The following is a 27780-nucleotide window of genomic DNA, read 5'->3' as shown; positions in this document are numbered from 1 at the left end:
TTTTGATATAAAAAGCTTTATCTGCATTCCCAATGAAAACTAGTTTGAAAATTCAAACATATATTTGATGGAATACAGATGTATGTTTCTGGATGATGCTCCATACTGCCTTTTTGACAACATGACCAAGCGCCCGCAGATTACTGTTCGGTTTAAGAAGGGTGCTCCTCCCTAACCGCTTTTGCCAGTTCACGTCAGGTGCCTCAGACCGGTGCCCCGGTCTGAGCTCAATATAATCCAACCCTCACAGTTTCTCTGCGTCTAGAGTGACGGTATGACCAAGACGATGTTTATAAGATGGGAAAATTATGTTTTACATATTTGTTTTATGTGGGCTTCGAAGGACAGAGAAGGATCAAACTTGACTCCTTGGTTGGAGGTGACAGAGGACAGGTGGATGATCTGGCAGTTGATTGTAGGACAGGTGTTTCCAGCACTGATGACCTGCTTGGGTGTCCCAATAAGTATAGCCTCAGTCTTGCTACTGTTCAACTGGAGGAGGGTCTCTGTCATCCATGCCCTGATGTCCTCTAGGCAGCTGCTGAGTTTTGCCCGGGCAGAGAGGGTGTCCGGTTTGGTGTTAATGTAGACCTATCGTCAGCGTAGCAGTGGAAGATGATGTTATAAATTAGTGGAAGTTGATAAAGCATGTAAATTAAAAACAGGATATGCCCCAACACGGACTGACCCCTGTGGGATGCCACATGTGACTGTAGACTCCTCCCATCTGGATTCGCCAATAGTGATGATACACATGTTGCTTCCTACCTTATTAGAACAATTAAATGCAAAAACATTTCACAGCATATATTGTTCTCACATATTTGCATTATTTAACAACATAAATCATAAGAATTTGTGGTTTTGAGTGGATTATTCCTTTAAGTGAAATCTTCACCCACCAGGGGCACTGGGCCATGCAAAACAAACGCCACCTGTTATTCCACTCTTTGCTTAAAGGTACAATATGCAAAAATCACTTCTTCATTTCCTGATTGCTACATTTCTTCTAGTTCCCCTAATTTCAGTTTATGTGACAAAACAAGCAATGCATAGTGTAGAGAATCATTGTACAATCTGAACTGCTGTGAAATAACTTTTCAATAACCAAAAATATTGTATTTTCAGCTGTTTGAATTTGGTGTACAAAACCAAATGAAAAAGATAAAAACAAAACTTAAGAGATGGAATTATAGGAATAGCACACGTAGAGCAGATATACTGCTTCTTAGACTTGCTTTCACTGAGAATGACAGTACTGTCCCTGAAAAGTTACATATTGTAACTTTAAAATTCATCTTTAATTAAATAGTTCACATTCATGGTTCTTTGGCACATGAAACAGAGTACAAGGAGTGGAATTTTACAGAGACTGGCAACCAGGCTAAATGATCATATCTAACAGTGTGAATCTATATTGTAGTGTTATTCTTATAAGACTACAATCGGGGAATTTTTTGTCAGATGAGGCTCCTGCCCTCTGGTGGAAAAAATAATGTTAGGTACGGAATAAAAGATAGTTGGGAATATATCACTAGAGCCGACATGATTCCTTATTGTACATGTTAGAGAGGCATGTTTGTTCTACATTACATTTTTCTATCTGAACGTTCCTAAACATTCCTCCAGGTGATTGACATGACCTAACACACAACGTGACCGGAGCAATTACCCTAATTGCCAATCACAACATGGATGACATCGATTTTATAGAGCTTCTTGTTTACACATTTTGTCTGAGTTGTTGAAACAAATATATTTTCACAGTCCCTCCGTTTCAATAAAAAACTACCAGGGAGAAATAATTACTAATATGGATGAGCCACATGTAAATGAGAAAGATGGGAGGTCACATTAAATAGTAACTCCTCACTTACTCTGCCATATAAAGCTTTATAGTTTTATATTTAAAAATATATATATTTGTAAATCAACATTTCATTTTGATATGACCTTTCAATGATAAGTAAATAAATCCCGAGCAGTGGTTTTATAAAATGTTTTAATAAAAAGTAACACCCCCTTTCATCCTTGTCTCCCTCCCGCCGTCCAGCTGGGTTTTTATCGCTTCCCCAACAAGCGCGCTCTCTTTTTGACGATCCACAACCTTCTGCCACGTGGAAGGACATCAAGACGCTGCGGGAAAGCGTTTCGACAATGTACGGGAGGTTTCAATTGTACTTTTTCCTCAGTGCATCAAAATGCTTTTATGTTTGTAATGATTGCAGGGAAAAAGTATCTTTAAGTTGATTAGCTGTTTAACTAGTAATCTTCTTTATGGGTTAGCTAGAAGACCGCTAGGTTCGTGTTGGCTAGGTAATTAGCGCCATAGGAAGCCACTTTGGTGTTAACTAAACTTTACAGTTAAAGTTATCAAAACTTGTTACATATAACCATTCATATTGTTATTTTTGGTGCCATTTCGGACATATTACAGATTATTTATAAATCTACATAATGCTATCTAGCTAACATTACCTAGTCAACATGGCGAGCATGAGACTAATTTGCTTGTTCAGCCAGTTAACTAGGGTAACATTAGCTTGCCAACTAGCTACATATTGTACATGACTGGCTAATTATAAAAAAATAAAAAAGTTATTTGGATAACTGACTTAATGTTATCTAGCTCGCTTAACATTACTGAACTTTGTTAGACATGCTTATCTAGTTAGTTAATGTTGTCTTTACATTTCGAAATCAATGGCTGCACGTGTTGGGCGAATTTGGTGGGTTAATGACCGCAGACAAATGGCCTGAAAAGTAGTTAACTAGCGTTACTTAGTGCGGCCTAGATGGGAGCTGATTTACTGATATCACTGACTATTCATCTTCTGAGGCTCATTTGTCATTGTACAGTATTGGAAAAAAATAAGTACTTTCTGGTGGCTGTGTAACAACCTAGTTAGCTAATTTCTTGCAATGTCATTATGTGCTTTGATTCTATTTTCCCAACAAAGTACACTAACGTTAGTCAGTGGTCACACTTGTTTTAATTTAAAATACTCTAGTAGCGCTAGTTAACTAGAGAACCTCCTAGACGCGTTCTGAAACATTGACTACTAAAGATGTGTTTAAATTATACATTGAGTGTCTGAGTGCGCTCTGGGCGTCTGTAAATTCAGAGGTTTGGCTCCTGGAGCGTTCAGAGCGACGGTTCAGAGATTTGGCGTTCAGAGCGACGGTTCAGAGAGACTGGTTTAGAGCGACTGGTTCGAGGTTTGGCGTTCAGAGCGACGGTTCAGAGAGACTGGTTTAGAGCGACTGGTTCGAGGTTTGGCGTTCAGAGCGACGGTTCAGAGAGACTGGTTTAGAGCGACTGGTTCGAGGTTTGGCGTTCAGAGCGACGGTTCAGAGAGACTGGTTTAGAGCGACTGGTTCGAGGTTTGGCGTTCAGAGCGACGGTTCAGAGAGACTGGTTTAGAGCGACTGGTTCGAGGTTTGGCGTTCAGAGCGACGGTTCAGAGAGACTGGTTTAGAGCGACTGGTTCAGAGCGCACACTGGACGCTCTGGATGAGGGGTTGATCCGAGCTTTCGGACCTCACAACTGCAGTCAAGAAAGTTAACTGGCTAAAGTTAGCTAGCTTGCTAAGCTACTTCCAGACACAATTGAGAGAAACCTTCACTCTGACCATTTTACACGCCCTAGCAGAGCTGGGTAGCCTGTTTTCATGTCATCCAGAACGTTGCCGATAGCCACACGGTTCTATTTAACAGGTGTTGTGAATTCATTAGTTATTATGCACACTCGAAGTTCTGTGAAATTTAATTTACCAACGCATCCTAAAATGTAGCAAGCTAGGTAATGGATAACCAGGTGCAGTTAATTGACTTTTGACATTTCTTGATTTCAGAACCACATTTGTAGATCATGGACAACTGGGATGAGGTAAATTACTCTAAACCGGTCATTTGAGCTGTTATGCTTTACATATTAGTGGAGTCATTTGTGAACCAAAGCTTACATTTCACACCAAGTAGTGACAATATATGTGTAATATTGGCTTAAATCAGCATATGTGAATGCAACATTCATTTTTTTTTACATTTTTTATTTTTATTTTACTTTGCAGGTTACCACAAGTAATGGTAGGTTCATGTAATTTGTATGTGGACTAACTGGATTCCCTTGGCAAAATGGACATGTTTTCTGTAATAGCCAAATCAAATTTGATGTCACATACACATGGTTAGCAGATGTTAATGCAAGTGTAGCGAAATGCTTGTGCTTCTAGTTCCGACAATGCAGTACTAACCAACAAGTAATCTAACTAACAATTCCAAAACTACCGTCTTATACACAGTGTAAGGGGATAAAGATATATGAATGAGTGATGGTACAGAGCAGCATAGGCAAGATACAGTAAATGGTATCGAGTACAGTATATACATATGAGATGAGTATGTAAACAAAGTGGCATAGTAAAAGTGGCTAGTGATACATGTATTACATAAGGATGCAGTCGATGATATAGAGTACAGTATATACGTATGCATATGAGATGAATAATGTAGGGTATGTAACATATTAGGTAGCATTGTTTAAAGTGGCTAGTGATATATTGATTTTTCACGGGTGTTGGGAAAGCCTTTAAACAAAATAATCACAGGATGTAACAAACGATTAATGGCTGAGCTTGAATGTGTTTTTGTAGAAAGTGGAATGAGCTCGTGGACCAGTGGTGGCCAAAGTTCCAGTTTTGGGAGACCGACTGGTAGGATTGTGCCTTTTATATCCATTAGGTAACTTACACGAATTGAAACAATGTTAAGATTTGTGATCTCTTTAGATAAAGTCAGCTCCTGGAACAGTGGAGGTGGTGGCTTTGGTGGCGGCAGAGGCAAGTTATTTAAAATAAATGGTTCTTATCACTGGTCTGAGTTATTACTCTACTGACTTGAAATTCTTGCAATTTTTACTTACAGGCCGAGGGTCCAGGGGAGGTGGTGGAGACTTCAAGAGTTTCTCTTCAGGTGCATAGTCTCAGAATTATTTTAAATACTTGATATTTGATGTAATTATTGCTGTGTAAAATTGAGTATTTACTCAAGATGTATGCCTAAGGCATCTTGGAAATAATTATAATAATTGCCCTTTGTCAACAGGAGCTGGTGAGAATGGGAATGAAGGTAAGTGACTGACTTGTTAACTTATATTGCAGCTCAAGACTGCAGTTGAGCAAATTGTCACACTGTGATCAATTCATGGGGATGGTACTAAAATAGAATAGAGGCATAATACTGTTCAAGGTATTTGATACGTTTCAGAGTTCCAAAATGTATTATGCTGGTGCCGCTGGCATTTTGAGGGTCTTCAAATGTCTTCGGCATGACTTTTTATTAAATCATACTTCGAATTGTATCAACTTTGCTGTTCTTTGAATTGGATCTGTTCTGTACCGATAAAGACAGCTCCTGGAACAGTGATGGAGGCTTCAGGGGAAGAGGCAGAGGTGAGACTTGTGGTTCCTTCTGAAATAAACAAATTAGAAAAAATATTTTCTGGACAATTAACTTTCTGGAACGATGGGTAATTGCATGACTCTTAATTGTGATTTTTGTCTCCCTAAATGCTTCAAATTGTTGTCTCAACAGGGGGCGGCAGAGGATCAAGGGGAGGAGGCATCCGAAATGGTAAGAGCTATTCTTATCCTCTAGTTCTCATGCCCCACATTGTAATTTTTCTTGATGAGCAGAGTCTTAATAAACATTATGCCCCTGATTTTGAAGTGTTTCTTGAATATTGTCTTATCCGTCTAGCTGTTGGATGTAATGTTTTACACGTGGGTTTTGTGAAATCTACTTTTTGACAGGGGATGATGGCAATGATGGCGGTATGTTGGTTTTCATATTCTCTAAATGCAAGAAAATGTAGTTATTCTAGATGGTTGGCTCAGTTTGAACGCTCTCGTTGTCCTCCCAAGTGTTTCTGCATGTCTTTTTGCATTCAAATAAATTGAACATGCTCTTGTCCGATATTAGTGATTAAAAAGGTCAGGTAGATTATCAGTTAAGAGCGTTGGGCCAATTAAAGGTTGCTGGTTCAAATTCCAGAGCCGACCATGTAAAAAAAATATATATGTACCCTTGAGCAAGGCACTTAAACCTAATTGCTCTGAATACGTGTCTGCTAAAATATGTAATGTTAACATTTTTGTGGATGGTGGTCTAGACTAATTTCTAGTTCTCATTATTGAAATGGTGGTACGCTAATGAAATGTATCATGCTGTTTTTTATGGCTCTTTCTTGCTCAAATCCTTCACTTTTCAGGGTTTGGAGGTAGCCAGGGAGGCAGAGGTGTCAGGGGAGGCTTCCGGTCAGGTAAATCAGCACCTCACTTACGGAAATTCTAAAATATTCCTTAAAATATATGATTTGAAATCTATCCTCAGTCTTTTACCAGTGAGTATCATTCAAAGATTCCTAGTTGATGGCAATGCAAACATATTTTCAGACCTGCCAACCTGTGTGCATTTTGCGTACCATGCATGCAATTTGAGGTGCAAGTATGCTGGTGTGAGAAACAGCCATATAATGGGCTTCTAGTTGGTACATTGTAGGATTTTGACCACAATTTAATTTAGTTCAAACAAGATTTATTTGTTGGCTGCATTGTTTGATATTATTGTAGACTCGGTTTCAGGAAATGGCAGCTGCGGGGGGCTGCTTCAACTTCCTGAGAAAAAAGATTACTCTGGGATTCCCCTCCTACCCAACCTTATCCCTTGTTTGTACATTTAAACTTGTTTCTAGTTAACTTGGCTGCTCTTCAGTACCTAACTGTATTACCTACCATTCCTTCTGAGGCAGCCTTTTACCAACATTAGGCAAAAAGTGTATTTGCCTATGATTTGAGCAGTGTGGGGGTGTTGCTGACATGGCACTCGAAAAATATTCATGGTTTAAATCAGTTGAAATGCTTGAGGCAAAGTTGTTGCTAACTATGGTTTGTTTCAGGTGGTGGTGATGGAGGAGGATTTGGCGGAGGAGGTAATTTTAGGGCCCTATACATTTATTTTCCCCAAATTCTGTTTTCTCAGTTTTCCTCTTCAGGTTTTCTCACTCAATCACTTTTAATATAAAAACTACTACATTTGATCTAAGTCCATAATGCCTAAACCACTTCAGGATGTCTAGGACAAATTTGATTATTTTGGGGTATAATTACCCTTCAATTCCAGTGTGCACCGAGCAAGAGGCACTGTTTTTGTAATGCACATATGGAGTTTGCAAAATAAAAACTCACTGGCTTGATTAAAATCATATGCCAGGTAAGCATAGGCTACTTTGTAGTTAAGAAAGCCTTTCCATCTACCAGAAGACTTCATTAGCATCAATACAAATGACTAATTAATAATAATTTGTTAGCATCATCGCTAACGGCTACACGGTGATAGATGTGTGCACCGCACAGAGGGGGAATTCTTGTTGCTTCTTCAGAAAGTTGCAGGAAATGCAAATCACTGACTCATTCTGTTCATTTCCTCTAACTTTAGCAAACACATTTTATACTGAACAAAAATATTATGTTAACATAACAATTTCAATGATTTTACAGAGTTAGTTCTTAAGGAAATTAATTTGGGCCTAGCCTATGGATTTCGCATAGGGCATCGGCCCACCCACTTGGGACCCAGAACAAGCCACTGGGGCGCCAGGTCCAGCAATCAGAAATAGTTTGTCCACCTAAGGGCTTCATTACAGAAAAAAATGTCATCACAGTCCGCATGGTGATGTGCAGGTCCTGGGCTGACATGGTTACACTTGGTCTGCAGTTGTGAGGCTGGTTGGACGTACTGCCATATTCTCTAAAATGATGGAGATGGCATATGGTGGAGAAATGAACATTTCATTATTTGTCAACAGTTCTTGTGGCCAATTGCACACTCCCTCAACTTGAGACATCTGTGGCATTCTGTTGTGACAACACATTTTAGTGGCTTTTTATTGTCCCTAGCACAATATGCACCTGTGTAATGATTATGCTGTTTAATCAGCCGGTTGATCATCCATCTGACAGGTGTGGCATATTTTGGCAGAGGGAGAAATGCTCGCAACGGGATGTAAACCAGTTTGTGCATAATTTTAGAGAAATGATTTTGTGCATGTGGAACATTTCTGAATTTATTTTCAGCTCATGAAACATGGGGCCAACACATTACATGTTGTGTTTATTTTTGTGCGGTATAGTTAATTACATTAAGTTCATTACTTTGTTTCATATTTTTGCGTTCTGTTTTGTTCTGGATTCTGTTATTCCATCAGTGTAATTTTTGCGTTGATTTTTATAGAGCCATAGTAATTGGCCTTGCATTTACGAGATTGAGTCACAGCAAGCCTTATTGTGAAACTTCCCATGTCTTATCATTCCAGGTTATCGTGGACGAGATGAAGAAGTTTTCTCTAAAGGTTCCATGTTTTCATTTGTTACTAATTCATTTCCTTGACTTGATGTTGAATATTTTTACATTTGATAATGTCTTATGTGAGATTTTCATCTATTTAGGCTCAACCATGGATGGGGATGGTGGTGGAGATGGTGGCAATCCAGGTTTGTATGTTATACAAGTGTTTTGTTTGACTATGTATACCAGGGATCATCAACTAGGTTCAGCTGGGGGGGCAATAAATCCAGGCCTGGCCCCCAGTTGGGGAACCCTGATGTATCCCTTACAACACTAAACAATACTTAAAGGGAACCATTGCATAGTGTTTTTGTTCCCTGTAACTTATTCATGTAATTAAACATCCTATGAGTGGTGCTACAACTACTTGGGTTTCGTTTCAACATTGACGACAAGAAGGCTGCTGCTTTTCTCTTAACAACATTCAGTTGTAGAAAGTTGCATCCGAGATGTTCTTTCAGTGGATTCTATAATTAAATACTTCAGAAGGTTATCACGTTCTCATAACCTCACTCTACCACCAGGTCCCCCAAAGGTGACCTATGTGCCCGAAGCCCTCTGTGAGAAGGAGTCGTCTATTTTTGCTCATTATGAGTCGGGCATCAACTTTGATAAGTACGATGACATCTTGGTCGATGTCAGCGGCAGCAATCCGCCAAAGGCTATCATGGTGAGTGCCTTACTGGTGGCTGTGTTCTTAGTGTTAATGGGTTATTTTATTAATCTCCTTACCTTCACAACTGAATGGACTTCCACAATATTGGTTGCTTTGTTGGAAAGAACAAGGAAAAGGTTAAGATGTTGGGATGGCCCCAGAGTTGCACTTGCAACATAAATGCTGGATTTTTAAATAAATAAACAGATGGATTGTTGTGTACTTGTTGTATTGGTAAATGGCAACGTTGCTGTGATTTTGAGACTGACTAACCTATTATCCTCAGAGTTTTGAAGAGGCTGCCCTGTGTGAATCTCTGAACAGGAACGTCAGTAAGTCTGGCTATAAGAAGCCCACCCCAGTACAGAAGCATGGCATTCCCATCATCGCTGCTGGCCGGGACCTCATGGCCTGTGCCCAGACTGGATCTGGGAAAACGGTAAGTTGCCCCTGTAGAACTGAAATTCCCTATTTAGCAAGCGGTCTTAAGTGCCTTTTTCTTGTAGTTCAAATACTCACATGTGAAATGGAGCTCTGGTTGTATGCCCTCTCCGTCACCCAGGTTAACCTATTCTGGTATAAATCTACAGCGCTTGTGTTGGTCGCCATGTGTAAGCCAGACCTGCTAACATGCACGCATTTTGTGTACCAACTACTCAGTTCTCTGTCCATGTACGAGATCAGAGTTAAAATTACGCAGAAGTTAATAGGGCCTGAATTAAAAAATAAATAATAATAAACAAATCTACTGAGTATATCTAACATCCTGACTCGAGCTGCAACAGACATGTACAGAGTTTGTCAACGGACAAGGAGATAAATACATCATTATTTGACGTAGCTGCATCGTGTCTGCCCCTCCTGTTTGTTGTGATGCTGAGTTTGCCGACTGTCAGCTGTCTGTAAAAACATGAACAAACCCCTTTTTCGACTATGTTGTGGGAAAGTAAACACTAATTGTTTCAAGCCAACATAAGATGGACTTTCAGTGGGCTCTAAAGTGTCAGCAGTTCACTCGCATTTGCTAGTGAAAGAAATAAAATGCACAAATGCGATCAGTGATTTTTTTTTTTTGTGAATGTGATATTCATTTAATTCTGTGTCCCATTAGTTTTATTTTCCACTTAATGTTACGAGGGTCACGCAACCTGAGACTAATTATGATCCATGTCACAAAAAGCATGACCAAAGTATAATTAAATATAAACGTTTTGACATTAACTTCTCTGGGATATGTGGGATGGTAGCGTCCCACCTCGACAACAGCCAGTGAAATTGCAGGGCACCAAATTCAAAACAGAAATCCCATAATTAAAATTCCTCAAACAACTGTTTTACACCATTTTAAAGAAACTTCTTGTAAATCCAGCCACAGTGTACGATTTCAAATAGGCTTTACGGCGAAAGCACATCAAACGATTGTTAGGTCAGCACCTAGTCACAGAAAACCATACAGCCATTTTCCAGCCAAGGAGAGGGTTCACAATCAGAAATAGGTATTAAATTAATCACTAACTGTTGATATTCATCAGATGGCACTCACAGGACTTCATGTTACACAATAAATGTGTTTTGTTCGATAAAGTTAATCTATGTCCAAAAACCTCATGAAATTGGTGTGTTATGATCAGAAATGCGTTGTCTCAAACAAACATCTGGTGAAAGTGCGGAGAGCCACAAATTACAGAAATACTCATAATAAACATTGATAAAAGATACAAGTGTTAAACATGGATATAATAGACACTTCTTAATGCAACCGCTGTCAGATTTCAAAATGGCTTTACGGCGAAAACACACCGTGCGATTGTTTGGTCAGCGCTAGTCACAAACATCCAGCCAGTTTCCAAGGAGAGGTGTCAGAAATAGCGTTATAAATATTCACTTACCTTTGATCTTGATCTGAATGCACTCCCAGGAATCCCAGTTCTACAATAAATGTACGTTTTATTCGTTTAAGTCCATTTATGTCCTAATACCTCCTTTTTGTTTGCGTTTTTAGCCCAGTAATCCAAATGCATAAATCGCAATCACTTGTTCAGACAATGTCAAAAGTTCTATTACAGTTTGTAGAAACATGTCAAACTATGTATAGAATCAATCTTTAAGATGTTATTAACATAAATCTTCAATGTTCCAACCGGAGAATTCCTTTGTCTTTAGAAATGCAATGGAACGCAGCTACCTCTCACGGGAGCGCGCATAATCAGCTCATGGCACTCTGCAAGACACCTGGTTGAAATGGGGCTCTTTCTCTCCCCTACACAGTTGAAGTATGACCCCTTAGACACCTTATATTTGATAGGCAATGACTTGAAAAACTACAAACCTCAGATTTCCCACTTCCTGGTTGGATGTTTTTTCCTCCGGTTTTTGCCTGCCATGAGTTCCGTTATACTCAGACATTATTCAAACAGATTTAGAAACTTCAGAGTTTTATATCCAAATCTACTAATTATATGCATATTCTAGCTTTTGGGCCTGAGTAGCAGGTAGTTTACTCTGGGCACCTTTCTATCCAAGCTACTCTCAATACTGCCCCCAGTCCCAAATAAGTTAAATGGAGTCGGGAGTTTAGAAGACTGCGCGATGAAGAATGAATGTCTGTTATTAGCAATAGAGGCAATGCTTCTAAAAATGCCTTTACATTAGATTTGCGAGTTGATTCTCCAATTTGCTGTGTGTGTCTGGTACTCTAAAAAGTTGGACAGGGTTGGCAGGTCTGGTAAGCCTGTGGGTAGACTAAGTATCTTAACGTTTGTTGTCGTCCCCCAGGCTGCATTCCTACTGCCCATACTGCAGCAGCTGATGGTGGACGGCGTGGCAGCTAGTCAGTTCAGCGAGATCCAGGAGCCAGAGGTTATTATAGTGGCCCCAACCAGGGAGCTGATCAACCAGATCTACATGGAAGCCAGGAAGTTTGCCCATGGGTATGAAGTTATGTTCACTGCATATTCGAAAGGCAGTATGTTCAACCCCTTTCACCCCACCTGCACTTTTCAATAGTAATGGTGGAAATGGCGCTAGATGCAATTAACTTTTGCCATAATAAGAACAAATTATAAGGTAAATTGTTAGGGGGGGATTTCCAATGGACACTGATTCTGGATACTTTTCCCCCACTGTCTTTTGTAGAACTTGTGTGCGTCCAGTGGTGGTTTACGGTGGCATAAGCACCGGTTACACCATTCGCGAGATACTGAAGGGCTGCAATGTGCTCTGTGGGACTCCAGGAAGACTGATGGACATTATTGGAAGAGGAAAGGTAATCGGTGCTTCAATAACAAAACACTTTTTTAATCAAACCTTGTTGGCAGCCGGGTGAAGCCATCTGTGAACATAGTCCTTTTTAGCAAATGGATATACGGCCTCTTCTGTCTACTTCCCCAGATTGGCTTGAGCAAGCTGCGTTACCTGGTGCTGGATGAGGCTGACAGGATGCTGGACATGGGCTTTGAGCCTGCGATGCGCAAGCTGGTGGGGTCCCCAGGCATGCCAGCTAAAGAGCACCGCCAGACCCTTATGTTCAGCGCTACCTACCCCGAGGACATCCAAAAGTCTGTCTCCCACACTCCGCCACAGATAACTGAGATAAACAATGATTTTTAAAATGACTGTTTAAATATTTGTGCAGCTAATGTAAAGGATAATGCAGTAGAAACCAGTCATTGCATGATTTCTAAATGGTAGTTGTGTGTTTTTAAATGAAATGGGTGGGCCCCTGATGCCTTGTTGTCCTGTGGTGTTAAGACTGGCTGCTGACTTCCTGAAGAAGGACTATCTGTTCCTTGCTGTGGGTGTGGTGGGTGGAGCCTGCAGTGATGTGGAGCAGGTCGTGGTTCAGGTGACCAAGTTCTCCAAAAGAGACCAACTACTGGAGGTCCTGAAGACTACAGGTACCCATCAGCACCTCATTGTATGACTGTCGGGCACCTCTCATGCAAACGCTTCAACCACTTTCCAGTACATCAAATTGCCTTTTCATGTTGACGGGCATATTCTGCCTTCGCAGGGTCTGAACGCACAATGGTCTTTGTGGAAACCAAGAGGCAGGCTGACTTTATAGCAACGTTCCTGTGTCAGGAGAAGGTTAATACTACTAGTATTCACGGGTAAGGGACTGTCTTCAAGTGATTTACCCCATAGTCATTGCTAGTTGGGCCCCAGATTACCTTATGTCTTGTTAGTCTTTGTCCAGTTGTATGATGTGTTATTGTGTTATCAGTGACCGTGAGCAGAGGGAGCGTGAACAGGCGCTCGGCGACTTCCGCTCAGGAAGGTGTCCTGTCCTGGTGGCCACCTCTGTTGCTGCCCGCGGACTGGACATCAAGGATGTCCAACACATAGTCAACTTTGACCTCCCCAACAACATTGATGAGTACGTCCACCGCATCGGGAGAACAGGTCGCTGTGGGAACACCGGGAGAGCTGTGTGTTTCTTTGACCCGGAGGCTGACAGCAACCTGGCACGCTCCCTGGTCAAAGTCCTGTCTGGGGTAAGTGATTTCACACTCTCTGGTCAAAAGCAACCTTTAAAGATGGATCAGCGCCACTGTCCGTCCCAACACCTTTGTTATTGTTTTGTGGATGAAAGTGTTTTCGATAAAATGAAGTATATATTCTGCTGTTCTAGTGTGCGTGCAATGTCTGAGAGGGGATAATGTTTGCATTTTACTTTGTTGTAAAATCCTAAACGGACGGGAAGTTTCACCGTTAAGGATTCCAGCTCTAAGGCCTGCTAGCAAGTAAGTCAAAGCTAACTTTGAACTAAAATAAAAATGTATTCTCACTGCAATTACTTTTCACAGGCCCAGCAGGAGGTGCCCAAATGGCTGGAGGAAGCTGCCTTCAGTGCTCATGGCACCACAGGGTTCAACCCAGGTGGCAGAACCTTTGCCTCTACTGATAGCAGGAAGGTATGGATCTGGAATAGGTTGAGTGCTGTGATTTTCCATTGAACACGTTTAGTGTTCTCATTGACACATGGTTCATCTCTTGACCACAGGGTGGCTCTTTCCAGAGAGATGGGGCAAGTCATCTAGCTGCTGCCCTGAGCAGTGGCGCAGACGACGACGAATGGGAGTGATGATGCACATCTACATTTCTTTTAGTTTTTGTTTTCAAGTCATGTTTTGGTTCGATTTAACTTTTCTTTTAGTGTTATTTTATTTAAAGAAAATAATTTTGCACTGCTTGATATTTCTGGAAATGTGCGTGGTCCTGGATATGGGAAAACCCATTAATGTCAACCACTGGTTAAAATCTGTGTGCTTGAGGTGAAACTTCACAAATGAATGTTCTAGCTATTATTAGTGCTACTGGTTCTTGTGGTTTGAATTGTGACGCATCACTTGAACTTATTATTTTCCCTTTTCACCCAAATGTTTTACCTCGTTGAAAATGTGCCATTTACACCCTAGTGTGTTTTGAACTGAACTATTGAGTAACGCGTGTCTGTCCCCAAATAATACCTGTAAAGCGTTGTATTTCTGTAAGGATTCTGCGTTTAGACCTAACTGTGGTTCTGTTAACCAGTCTGAGTTGACCCAAGTTTTGGATCGCTTGTTGTAACTGAGGTACAAGAGTGCTTATGTTGTATAAAATATTCATGGCATTTTGTGCCAGGCAAAATTAGTCAATACATTTGATTTACATGATTAATTCATGCAGACATTTGAAATATGGATAAAGTCCCATTTTATTCAAAATAAAGAATGTCTTGGATAATTTGTCTGGCATGTTTATTTTGTTTCTGCTATTGGCGATTAAATCTTTACGTTATGTTTCACTTGTAAAATCTAGCTGAGCGCTCAAATTCGGTCCCCAGGCATATTCATCCTGTTTCCTCATTTCCTGTTAAACTTGCCATTGTGCAATGGCCAACACACCCACCCTGTTCTTGGTCGTCGTGCCTTAAATTCACAACCCCTAACTTCCCACAGGACATTTGAGTATGATAAATGTTTATAATGGAGTACCGAATTTAACGTTTCAAACTTAACCAGTAGCCGCGGTTTAAAACAATTTGGCCACTCGGAAATCTGACTTCGGTGATTTTAAACAACTGAACTCAGAAAACGCACTCTGAATGGAAAATAAATCGGTTTGAAGTCAACCAACTGACCTTTTGCTAGATGAGACGTCATGATGTTTCCTAGTTGTAGGTGCGGCATTAATAACCGTTTGTGCTATTAAACCCGTTGCTTATAAATACGACTTACTTTAGCTATAGTGATATTGTTTCGCCACTTACTGGAGAGGGAATTTTATTACTTGAAAGACATGACATGCCATTATCTGCCAAGGGTCTGAGAAGGATGGCAACTCCGCTAGTCCTGTCAATCTTCCTTATGCTCCCAGCAATTTCTGAAGGTGAGTTCCTATGTGATAGTAATGTATTAAAGAGACAATCTGATTGGAACTTCCATTTTTTTTTTCGTTGATATACCCATTGATTATTGAAAATATCAATATCACAGATCTCCAGCCCCATCCCTCAGCTGTTTACCAGAATAGAAGCGAAATTACCACTGTTTGAAATGCATATTGAGTGGTTAGAAGTTGGGGAGTTGGCGGTCATCGCTCATTCTCTATGTACTTTTCTGTGCTGAATGTTGGTCTTAGTGCAGGCTTTTTCTCCGCACTGTCATCTCTCAAGTTCTTTGCCATGGTTTGTTTATTACAAAGTTTCACATTTTGTTATCAACAGGACAATATGGACATAGATGTGAAGTTATCCCAAAAGACCCATACATTGAATTTGGCTCCAATATTAAAATTAAATTCAAGAACACATGCAACAAGACAATCTCAGACAGCCACGGCAAAATCTATTGGACGATCAACAACAAGAGCATAGATGAAAGCCTCTATGAAACCAACACCTCCTTTGCTGCGGTGACCATCTACAACCTATCCCTTCCAAAAGCAATAGTACAATGTCACAGCCATTTAACTCAGCAAGTCTTGGGTGGTACCATCATACAAACATACTGTACGTACCTACTTACATTGTTGGTGTGCGTTACTTTCAATACGTTAACGTTATCATGGCATCTGGGGAATGAATTTTACGAGAGAATAAATCATGTCCTTTAATTTTTTCAACAGGGAAACCCAGAAACATATCGTGTGTCACGTATATCTCACAACAAGATTTTACATGTCGCTGGGAGCACAAGATCAAACCCACATCGAAAATAACATATACCGTTTATAGGAAATGGTGAGTTCTGACTCGAAACCTAGCTTCCTCTTTGTATAGCAACGTAGACTGCAAGATTCCCTTGTCATATGGAATAATGCACAAAAGGAGTGCGCTATGTAGGGGTTAAGGTGCCATTTGGGACGTAAAAAACGAGAGCCCTGTAGCTGAGATGCAATAATTTAATAACCAACGTATCGACAGACAAGCTGTCTTCGTCAGGGTATGTAACCATATGTCTTCCTTTTGGGACGTAACCAACGTTTCTGTTTTGTCTCTTTTTGTGTAGGAAAAATAGCACAGATGCATGGAAGAGTGATCATTGTAGTTCTGGAAGCATGTCATGCACTTTTAATAAGAGCCTGCCGATGCTTTCAAAGCTACATTACATCACTGTGCGAGCTGAAAGCACAGTTTGGGAGACAATCTCGGACACACTGGAATTGGATCCTTGGGATACAGGTATGTAGTCAGAATGCACAGCTTTGACTCTCTGGAGCAGAGCATGTTTTATATACAGTACCAGTCTAAAGTTTGGACACACCTACTTATTCAAGGGTTTTTCTTATTTTTTTAACTATTGCAGAAACTATTTAAACTACATTGCAGAATAATAGTGAATAAATAAACTATGAAATAACACATGGAATCATGTAGTAAACCAAAAAGTGTTAAATAAATCAAAATATATTTTAAATTATTCAAAGAAGCCACCCTTTGCCTTGATAACAGCTTTGCATACTCTTAGCATTCTCTTAACCAGCTTCACCTGGAATGCTTTTCCAACAGTCTTGAAGGAGTTCCCACAAATGCTGAGCAGTTGCTGCTTTTCCTTCAATCTGCGGTCCAACTCATCATACCAATGGGTTGTGGAGGCCAGGTCATCTGATGCAGCACTCATCACTCTCCTTCTTGGTCAAATAGCCCTTACACAGCCTGGAGATAGTCCCACTAAGCGCAAACCAGATGGGATGGCGTATTGCTGCAGAATGCTGTAGTAGCCATGCTGGTTAAGTGTGCCTTGAATTCTAAATAAATCACAGACTCTGTCACCAGCAAAGCACCATCATACCTCCTCTTCCATGCTTCATGGTGGGAACCACACATACGTAGATCACCCGTTCACCTACTCTGCATCTCACAAACAAACGGAGGTTTGGACCAAAAATCTCAAAGTTGGACTCATCAGCCCAAAGGACAGATTTCCACCGCTCTAATGTCGATTGCTTGTGTTTCTTGGCCCAATAAGTCTCTTCTTCTTATTGGTGTCCTTTAGTAGTGGTTTCTTTGCAGCAATTCGACCATGAAGGCCTGATTCATGGTGTCCTTTAGTAGTGGTTTCTTTGCAGCAATTCGACCATGAAGGCCTGATTCACGCTGTCGCCTCTGAACAGATGATGTTGATATGTGTCTATTACTTGAACTCTGTGAAGCATTTATTTTTGGCTGCAATTTCTGAGGCTGGTAACTCCAATGAACATATCCTCTGTAGCAGAGGTAACCCTGGGTTTTCCTTTCCTGTGGCGGTCCTCATGAGAGCCAGTTTCATCATATCGCTTGACGGTTTTTATGACTGCACTTGCAGAAACTTTCAAAGTTCTTGAAACTTTCCAGATTGACTGACCTTCATGTCTTAAAGTAATGATGGATTGTTGTTTCTCTTTGCTTATTTGAGCGGTTGTTATCATAATATGGACTTGGTCTATTACCAAATAGGGCTATTTTCTGTATATCTTGGCTTCAACGCGTTAAGAAGGAAAGAAATTCCACAACTTAACTTTTAAAAGGCACACCTGTTCATTGAAATGCATTTAAGGTGACTACCTCATGAAGCTGGTTGAGAGAATGCCAAGAGTGTGCAAAGCTGTCATCAAGGCAAAGGGTGGCTACTTTGAAGAATCTAAAATCTATTTTGATTTGTTGGATACTTTTTTTGGTTACTACATGATTCCATATGTGTTATTTCATAGTTTTGATGTCTTCACTATTGTTCTACAATGTAGAAAATAGTACAAATATGGAATGACTGGGTGTGTCCAAACGTTTGACTGGCACTGTAAGTTAGTTGTGTGTGTATACACCATTCAAAGCAAATTAAATGACCAGTCATACCAGTGGACAATTGGATTGTTGTCCATCGTAAAGCTCAATATCCTTACACCAGTATTTATTGTTTATCTATTGTATTGTTTGTGTAATTGAGGTCTGACTTTAATCATCCAACCTGACATTACTCACCTAACCTGACATGACTCACCCAACCTGACATGACTCACCCGACCTGACATGACTCACCCGACCTGACATGACTCACCCGACCTGACATGACTCACCCGACCTGACATTACTCACCCGACCTGACATTACTCACCCGACCTGACATTACTGACCTAACCTGACATTACTCACCCAACCTGACATTACTCACCCAACCTGACATTACTCACCCAACCTGACATGCCTGACATTACTCACCCAACCTGACATTACTCACCCAACCTGACATTACTCGCCTAACCTGACATTACTCACCCTGTTTTTCAAGTGAAAATTGACCCTCCAAAGAATGTGCGGGTGGTTCCTCTCCCTGCTCATCTAAGGGTTGAATGGGAAAGACCAGGAGGCACAGGCTTTCTTTACCAGGTCATACACTGTCAAGTCAAATATGCCAAGGTACACTGCTCATTTATTCAATGTTACGTTGTCTGTGATTTGTTTGTTGCTTAGTGCAATGTGCTATTTTCCCGGGCTAGTTGGAAGTTAACATGACTGTTTTTGCCTCTCATGTCTTTGTTTCTTCTCCCTGTGTAAATGTCCAGCATGTAATGGATACATCTATGAACACAGTGGCCAAGACAGCCTCTGTCACTTCTGTTGAAGTGGAGTCATGCACCAACCATACAGTGTCTGTCCGCTGTGCTTTAGACAAGGCCCCCTGGAGTGAATGGAGCAGCCAGGTGACAGTACTGTCCTCTCTCAACGGTAAGAAAACATAAAGCCCCAGTAAATCACAATCGCTATTCAAGTTTTCAGGAGAAGTTTTGAATTTTTTATCTACCCTTTCAGAAGGCATGTTTGAGATGATAGGTATATGTCTCAGAGTACTGATCTAGGATCAGCTCCCCCTTGTCCATGTAATCTTATTAATTATGCTCTAAAAGGCTAAATGTGATCTAGGATCAGCTCTCCAACTCTGAGAGGCTTTGATGTCTCTGCCGTCTGTTTTGTTTTTCACTGTTAACATTTTGAGGTTGTTGTTGACATGAATTTGAATGCACATATTTTGCTGTGCTTGAAGAATGAGTTGTTAGACCTTGATTGAATAGCACATATGGTCTTTGTGTTTGTCATGCACCCTTATCAAACGTTATCATGTAAAAAAAAAAAAAAATTGCTGTAAGCTTCCTCACATTATAATCTGGCATGGTTTGATAGAGATAAGCAATGTGGCTGAAACAATTTCACCAACCCAGTTGTCTCATTCGATGAGAAATAATAGGAAGGATGCATTTTGAAAGTATTTTAAAAAGTGCTGTGGTCTGAGTCTAGTTGGTGGCGTAGGGTTTGTGAAATGGATTGTGGTGAGAAACTAATCACCCATCACTGTTTTCTGGAACACACCAGTCAGCCACAGTATGCTTTCAGTTTGTCTTAATATCGAATGCTACGTTTCAGTTTCAGTCTTAGTATTGAATGTTACTACACATTCTCCGACAGTACATCACAAAATTACGTGTTTATTATAACTAGGCTAAACTCTGTCTAAACTCTATTATTTCTATGTCAACAGTGAGCACAGTGCAGTTGGACCTGTGGAGGAAAATGGATGCACCAGACAACACTGGGACTAGAACAGTGCACCTGATGTGGAAGGTAGGGAGCCTATGGAAGGAAGCTTATGTATGGCACTTTACATAATCAACATTATAAACTGGGTGGTTCGAGCCCTAAATGCTGATCGGCTGACAGCTGTGGTATATTTAAGCAATAAGGCACGAGAGGGTGTGGTATATGGCCAATATTCCACGGCTAAGTGCTCTTCACAGGCACGACACAAGGCGGAGTGCTAGGACACAGCCCTTAGTCGTGGTATATTGGCTCTATATCATAAACTCCAGTGGTGCCTTATTGCTATTATAAACTGGTTACCAACATAATTAGAGCAGTAAAAATAAATGTTTTGTCATATCTGTGGTATACGGTCTGATATACCACGGTTCTCAGCCAATCAGCATTCAGGGCTCGAACCACCCAGTTTATAATAGATTGTATACCACGGATGTTCTAATTACGTTGGTAAACAGTTTCATAGCAATAAGGCATCTTTTGGGGTTTGTGGTATACGGCCAATATAGCACGACTAAGGGCTGTATCCAGGCACTCCGCGTTGCATCGTGCTTAAGAACAGTCCTTAGCCGTGTTATATTAATGATATACCACAGCCCCTCTGACCTTATTGCTTAAATAGGCATTGTTCTGGTTCAGTATTGGTTAGTCACTACCAAGGGTCTCCAGCTCTGGTCCTGGGTAGCTACAGTGTACCCGGGCTGTTGTTCCAGCCCACCACCAACACATCTGATTCTACAAATAAATATATCCTTGAAACCTTGAAGCAGGTGTGTTAGTGGTGGGTTGAAACTACAACCTCCTCACCCAGTATCTCCCCAGCACCACAGTTGGAGACCCTTGGTCTAAAGCCTTTCAAAGATGTATAACTCTACCAAAAGTTTCCTTCCTCAAAACTAGGGTTGCAAAACTACCGCCAATTTACAAAAAGTTTACGATTTTTTGTTATTGTAATTTTGGTAATTAACAGATCATCTGTGGTAATCTAGGTATGGTACCTTTGGTAATTTATACTTTAAATTATGTATTCATCTATAGTATACATTTTTTATATCTTGTGCATTGATTTCTAGTGGATAGACCATATGGTTCTAGAGGAAATAGCCTAATTAATGAAAAACGCATCTCATCAACATTAGCATTATTTTCAATTAACTCTGCAACTCTTCCAAATGGACTTTTTACATAATTGTCACCAGTTTGACACCAAAACATTTACAACAAAGACATACTACTTTTGTATTTTATTTATTTAACCTTTATTTAACTAGGTAAGTTTAATTAAGAACAAATTCATATTTACAATAAACAGTGTAAATAGTATAAACAAAGGATATCTTATGTTGAAACCCTCATATTTGGGCTCCCAAGTGGTGCAGTGGTCTAAGGCATCTCAGTGCAAGAGGTGTCACTACAGTCCCTGGTTCGAATCTAGGCTGAATCATAATTGGCCAAGTGTCGTCCGGGTTTGGCCGGAATTTGTTCTTAACTGACTTGCCTGGTTAAATGTAAGGGAAATGTAAAAATTAAACACCAATGGTATTCACCAAAGTGCCAGAGGTCATTACAGACAGCTGTGATAATCTGAAGTACCCAAAAAGGCCACTAGATATTGTGTGATAAATTCCTTGAGAAACAGGAAAAAGATGCAATCAGATGCAAATGTATTTTAAAGCTGAGCTTTCAGTCAACCTGATGAAGGTCAACTTGACTGGAAGCTCAGCTACAATTAAATACATTTGCATCTGACAGGAAGTGTGCAGAGACTTTTTCCTGTTTCTCAAGTTTTGCCTCCAGCACATTCACTAATCAGCTGTGGGTCTGCGGTAGATTCTGCCTATTATCTACATGTGATAAATTCCATCAAATACTTTAACTTTACCAAAAGCCTAGTAGCTTACTGATTAACTTCAAAAGGTACCAGTAATACCCCCCCCCCCCCCCACACACACACACTTTGTAACCCTACTAAGAAATATGAGTAAATCTCAAACCTTACTAAAAATATTCATTTTTTTTCTAAATGGGGATGATTCTGACTGGGTGTGACGTATTTTCTAACTTCCTCTTTTCTACTTTGTACAGAGCATCTCCCCTGCATGCAAGGCCATCGATGGATACAGGCTGACGTACATGGCTGATGAAAAGCACATGCCTGACAGACATTTGGACACCGTTGTGGATAAGGCTTCCATCACTGTGGACCAGCGGGCATACAGAGTCACTCTCGCTGCCTATCGCGGCGACACCACGTTTTCTGAACAGTCAATCTATGTACCGGCCGTGGGACAAAGTTAGTTGCTATATTTGACACATATTCAATATGATTTGCCAGTTATCCTGTTTAATATCATGTGACTCATTGCAAAGCTATTAGCTAGCAGATATGAGTCATATCTATCATGATCCATTTATACTACCAGATAGATAGGTATATCACACTATCTCACTAGTCTTTATAATACAGACACTACTGCTACACTAAACTCAATGTTTCAACAAAAGCCTCTAACAATTTTAAACTACTAAACTTCTTCTACTTTCATTAAAATACTTATGGACAGTTGAAGAAAGGCAAAGTTTTCCTGTAGAAAAAGTACCTGTCCTCGTTTGTTATTTACAGTGTTATTTAGAAGTGGTTTTAAGCCTCTGTGTACTACAGTGTCACATTCATATGAGTTTATGTGTGTCAGGTCACCCCCAGGTTAGGGGCGCCCAGGCCTCTGCCCATGACGGTGACATCCAGGTCAGCTGGGTTCCTCCTCTCTACCATGTCCATGGCTACATCATAGACTGGACCACCGATGGAGATACATACACCTGGCTACAGAGCCAAGACACTCACATCACATTGACTGGTGAGCTGGGATTCTAAAGAATGGATGGACGGGTGGGTCGATGGACGGGTGGGTCGATGGACGGGTGGGTCGATGGACGGGTGGGTCGATGGATGGGTGGGTCGATGGATGGGTGGGTTGATGGGTGGATGTATAGTTGGATCCTGATTATGTTACTTTATGTAACTTTACATTGACATTGGAGTGCTTGACATGACTCAAGGTTTGAGTTTCATTTTCTACTGTGGTCATTAGGAATTATTTTAATTGTTTTGCTGTGGTTTCTCTATGGGTTTGAATAGACTCATAGAATGTGCATTAGAGGAAGATCCATTGAGCTTGTCGTTGATGTGGTGAAAGAAAAACAGAATGCTTTTAGATGGATCAAAAATCTAGTCAATCTTTATTGGTCGAGTACACAGAATTGCAGATGTTATCGCAGTTCCAGCGAAATGCTTGTAATTCTAGCTACAATTAGGTATTACACCTATCAATATTTCTGTTTTTATATGATGAGCCATGACTAGAATACATTATACACATATAAAGTGGGTAAAACAGTATGTAAACATTATTAAATCAACTGGTAATATTGTGTGTATACATCCCAGATTAAATGAACACCACTCCCCCTGTTATCCCAGTAAATAATTGAAGGAATCTACTTTGGGATGTTTTCATTTTCTCGCTCCCTCTCATAGGCCTGCAGCCTTTTAAACTATACAACATCACAGTAACTCCACTCTACGATGACAAGACAGGACTCGAAAAGGTCATTCAGATCTGCTCAGTACAAAGAGGTACCGTTCACCTGTTCCTCTCTTTCTATTGGTCCTTTGGGGTAATGGCTATGTATCTTCATATTCTTATTTATTCAAAGGATTTAAATGTTTTAATTGTATCTGTCCCAAATAAATGGATTACTAAATCATATTTTCTTGATCGACTCAGCTCCAGGGAATATCTCCTCGGTCGATGTACACGTTCAAGACAAAAGTGCTCAGGTCAACTGGACTGCTGTGCCTCAGAGCCAATGTAGCGGTGATGTCGTCAACTACACTGTTTTCTACAAGACTGAAAAACAACCAGAGCTGAGTAAGTCTCCTGAAACATTGTTTCAACTTTGTTATAACGGCATGTCGACTGTACCGAGTGTCATTTCCTGTTGTTTTTCCTCCCCTCTCAGATGTGACAGTAAATAGCTGGAAACAGGGAGTGACTTTGGAGCCTCTCCAACCAGACACCAGATACAGTGTCCATGTTATGGCCAGAGCTGTTACTGGGGCAACCAATAGCAGCGTCATTCACTTCACAACGAGCAGATACGGTAAGGTCATGTCTGTAGGCTTCACCCACCATCTGATAGTATCTCATGGTAACACAGATTGACACTTTAAAAGTCTCTTTATGGTGCTACATATTCATTCCATGTATCCACTTTGAAGCACAGGGTTATAGTAGCAAATGTTCTAACCATAGAATTACAGTTACTAGAACGGACATTCAAGTCGATCTTCCGTGCAGGCTGGACCTGCGGCCATCTTGCGTGCACTCATTTGTACCAGTGGTTTTAATTCTGTGGTTTTCTGACATATTCTAACTAAGTATTTTGCCCCATGCATACACTACTGCTCAATTGTCCAAAAACAGTATTTGCTGTTGTGTTCCTTCATCATAACGTCTCTGTGTCTGTCCCATCAGGCAGGACCTTCATCATAATGTCCTGTGTCTTCGGTGGTTTTGGCGTCATCATCGTCCTAGTCACTGGACTCTTCTGCGCCATTCAGTATGTTCTGCCGTAGATCTCAGAACCTTTTTAAAGCTGCAGATGTTCTTCCCTGTATATGTAAATGGTTGTGTTCCAAATAGCTCCCTATTTAGTGCACTGCCCATCACTCACTTCAAGTCAATTATGTCAGACAAGTCAGATGATTGGATGTTCTATGTAACATTGGTTAACTGATCCCTAGGTGGAAACGATTTAAGGGGAAGATAGTGCCCAACCCCGGTCTCAGCTCCCTGGAATTCTGGTCTTCACAGGATTGTCATAAGGTAAACATGATAATGACATGATAATATTTTTATATTGTATCAATCAATCAAATGTATTTATAAAGCCCTTTTTACATCAGCCGATGTCACAAAGTGCTATACAGAAACACAGCCTAAAACCCCAAACACAAAACACATTCCATTTATCCCTGTCCTATAGTATAGACAATGGATACTGTATTGAACATGTCCTTCAGAAACACAGCCTAAAACCCCAAACACAAAACACATTCCATTTAGCCCTGTCCTATAGTATAGACAATGGATACTGTATTGAACATGTCCTTCAGAAACACAGCCTAAAACCCCAAACACAAAACACATTCCATTTAGCCCTGTCCTATAGTATAGACAATGGATACTGTATTGAACATGTCCTTCAGAAACACAGCCTAAAACCCCAAACACAAAACACATTCCATTTATCCCTGTCCTATAGTATAGACAATGGATACTGTATTGAACATGTCCTTCAGAAACACAGCCTAAAACCCCAAACACAAAACACATTCCATTTAGCCCTGTCCTATAGTATAGACAATGGATACTGTATTGAACATATCCTTCAGAAACACAGCCTAAAACCCCAAACACAAAACACATTCCATTTAGCCCTGTCCTATAGTATAGACAATGGATACTGTATTGAACATGTCCTTCCATTTCACTCGTCTGAAGAAAAGGGATTTGATATACATTTCATTAGTTACATTTCAACACAAATCTTTCACTTTATGACTATTACTTATGGATTAAACTGTTCATGTTCCAATTGGCTCATTCAACCCCCTTCCTCTCTCCCCTGTAACTAGTCCCCATGTTTTCAGTCAACATACCTGGTGAAATAAATAAAATGTTGGTCTTCATGTTGGCTCAATAGGCTCCATTTTCCATCGTCCCTACTGTCTTCACCATTCCTTTTTGGAAATATGTCCTTGTCACCCCACAGATCCAACCCTTTAACAACCCGTCTGAACTCGAGACCTTCTGTGAGATGATCTACCCCTGTGAGGTGAACACCATAACGGACGACATCATGGGGTCAATCTCTACAGAAGACAGGGACATACAGGACATGGGCAAAGAGACAGTCTGTGACCAGACAGAGAGATGGAGCTCTGGCTTCGGTAGCAGGACCTTCTGTGACAGCCAACCCAGAGAGGAGAGCAGTAACCTGGGCCTGGCCCCAACCCTCCTCCCTTTACTGGCTCAACAAGACGGAGAAACCAACCTGCTGGAGTCAACTACCTCTGAGGACTCATCATCAGAGCCATCAGACCTCCAGGCCTCCGAGAGCTGTCCCGTCAACCCCTACAGGCTGCAGACGCCAGGGGAATGCCCTGTGAGGTTGGGGCTGGGGGGAGGCGAGGCGACGTCGGGCACCACAGAGGAGAGTAGGAGCCTGTTGGACACACAGCAGCATAGCAGCATAGCTCCTCTCACTGCGTACGTCACTCTGGACATGTTTGAACACAGGGTGAGGGAAAGTAAATGGACATGAACACACTCCTGAATCCAGTGGACTTCTCAGTCTTTCCTAGAACATTTTATTCATTCAGTTTTAATGTCTCATATAGGCTATTGTGTTTTTGTGTTAGTGGTACTTTGAAATATCCATTTTGTAATTATACTTGAGTGACAATTTGTACAGTATGTGTATTTGTAGATTGTAAAGGTGGATAGATATCAGTTCTTTGAATATCAATCTATACTGTTGTATGTGGTAGACTATATCTCATCAAATGTTTTAGTTTCTTGTCGTTGAGAAGGACTGCTGTTGGTACAATATAAGCGCTTCCCCTTCCCGTCCATTACCAGTATGCCGTTTTGTTTGGGGCGAGGGGTGTTGCAGCACCACTTCCTAAAAACAGAAAGCAAGTGTGCCAAGATGGAAATACTTCAGTAACAGGGTGAATGTCTCCGAGTTACTGGCTGGGTGGTAGCCTAGCGGTTAAGAAGTTGGGCAAGTAACCAAAAGTGTACTGATTCAAATCCCAGAGCCGACTAGGTAAAATCTGTGGATGTGCCCTTGAGCAAGGCACTTAACCCTAATTGCTCCTGTAAGTTGTTCTGGATAAGAGCGTCTGTTAAATGACTCAAAAGTAGAATGTAAATGTTTGCGTCCCAAATGACACTCTATTCCATATAAAATACATTACTTTTGACTAGGGCTCGTAGGTCTCAGGTCAGAAGTAGTGCTCTATATAATTATTAGGGTGCAATTTGGGACACACGCAGTGACTAGAGAGACATTGAAGCCCATCCTTGATTTGACCCTGTACTGCTCTTTAAAATAATATCATTCACTGGGTCATGGGAAAGAAAAAACAAAATCACTCCAAGTCTATGATCTGCCCGATGACATTTGATTGAATAATAACTTATTTTTTAAAATAATGTTAGGAATGGGAGCCAAGCAAAATCATATGTTTAGTCTCTGACGGAGTAATATATTCTGTTCTATTAATGTTGAATGTCTCACTGAATGTAAAGCATTCTTCACTTTGTAAAATGATGCAGACAGAAGAGGGAGGCATTTAATTTGTTTTTCATATCAATTATACATGCACTTTTCAGTATACACTGAGTGTACAAAACATTAGGAACACCTTTCTAATATTGAGTTGCACCCCCTTTTGCCCTCAGAACAGCCTCAGTTCCACAGGGATGCTGGCCCATGTTGACTCCAGTGCTTCCCACAGTTGTCAAGTTGGCTGGATGTCCTTTGGGTGGTGGACCATTCTTGATACACATGTTGAGTGTGAAAAACCCAGAACCG

General features: G+C 40.7%; 2 protein-coding genes across 3 annotated transcripts; both read left to right on the top strand.

The window, feature by feature from the left end:
* The first annotated feature begins 2024 nt into the window (after nt 1–2024).
* Nucleotides 2025–14789, top strand: ddx4 (DEAD (Asp-Glu-Ala-Asp) box polypeptide 4). Its single transcript, XM_029646777.2, has 24 exons — nt 2025–2159; nt 3856–3890; nt 4075–4090; nt 4657–4716; nt 4792–4842; nt 4928–4975; nt 5108–5131; nt 5410–5454; nt 5597–5635; nt 5815–5835; nt 6273–6323; nt 6960–6992; nt 8376–8411; nt 8509–8553; nt 8932–9077; nt 9349–9501; nt 11838–11992; nt 12198–12327; nt 12453–12619; nt 12813–12958; nt 13075–13174; nt 13288–13558; nt 13871–13978; nt 14068–14789. The coding sequence occupies exons 2-24, from the start codon at nt 3873–3875 to the stop codon at nt 14146–14148; spliced, it is 1944 nt and encodes a 647-aa protein (XP_029502637.1). The 5' UTR covers nt 2025–2159; nt 3856–3872; the 3' UTR covers nt 14149–14789.
* Nucleotides 14790–14971: 182 nt separating this feature from the next.
* LOC115118195 (interleukin-31 receptor subunit alpha-like) lies at nt 14972–26810 on the top strand. Of its 2 annotated transcripts, XM_029646767.2 has the most exons (15): nt 14972–15434; nt 15772–16056; nt 16173–16287; nt 16556–16728; nt 18812–18939; nt 19086–19248; nt 20057–20139; nt 22198–22405; nt 22806–22970; nt 23651–23749; nt 23901–24044; nt 24136–24276; nt 24651–24735; nt 24920–25001; nt 25951–26810. In XM_029646767.2, the coding sequence occupies exons 1-15, from the start codon at nt 15350–15352 to the stop codon at nt 26500–26502; spliced, it is 2508 nt and encodes an 835-aa protein (XP_029502627.1). In that variant the 5' UTR covers nt 14972–15349; the 3' UTR covers nt 26503–26810. The 2 variants fall into 2 exon arrangements, with proteins under 2 accessions (XP_029502627.1, XP_064873299.1); XM_065017227.1 differs by lacking the exon at nt 15772–16056 and having other exon boundaries at nt 14973–15434.
* Nucleotides 26811–27780: the final 970 nt, after the last annotated feature.

Source organism: Oncorhynchus nerka, linkage group LG4 (assembly GCF_034236695.1).
Source record: "Oncorhynchus nerka isolate Pitt River linkage group LG4, Oner_Uvic_2.0, whole genome shotgun sequence".
Lineage (NCBI taxonomy): Eukaryota > Metazoa > Chordata > Actinopteri > Salmoniformes > Salmonidae > Oncorhynchus > Oncorhynchus nerka.
This window is presented reverse-complemented; position numbering and strand designations above follow the sequence as displayed.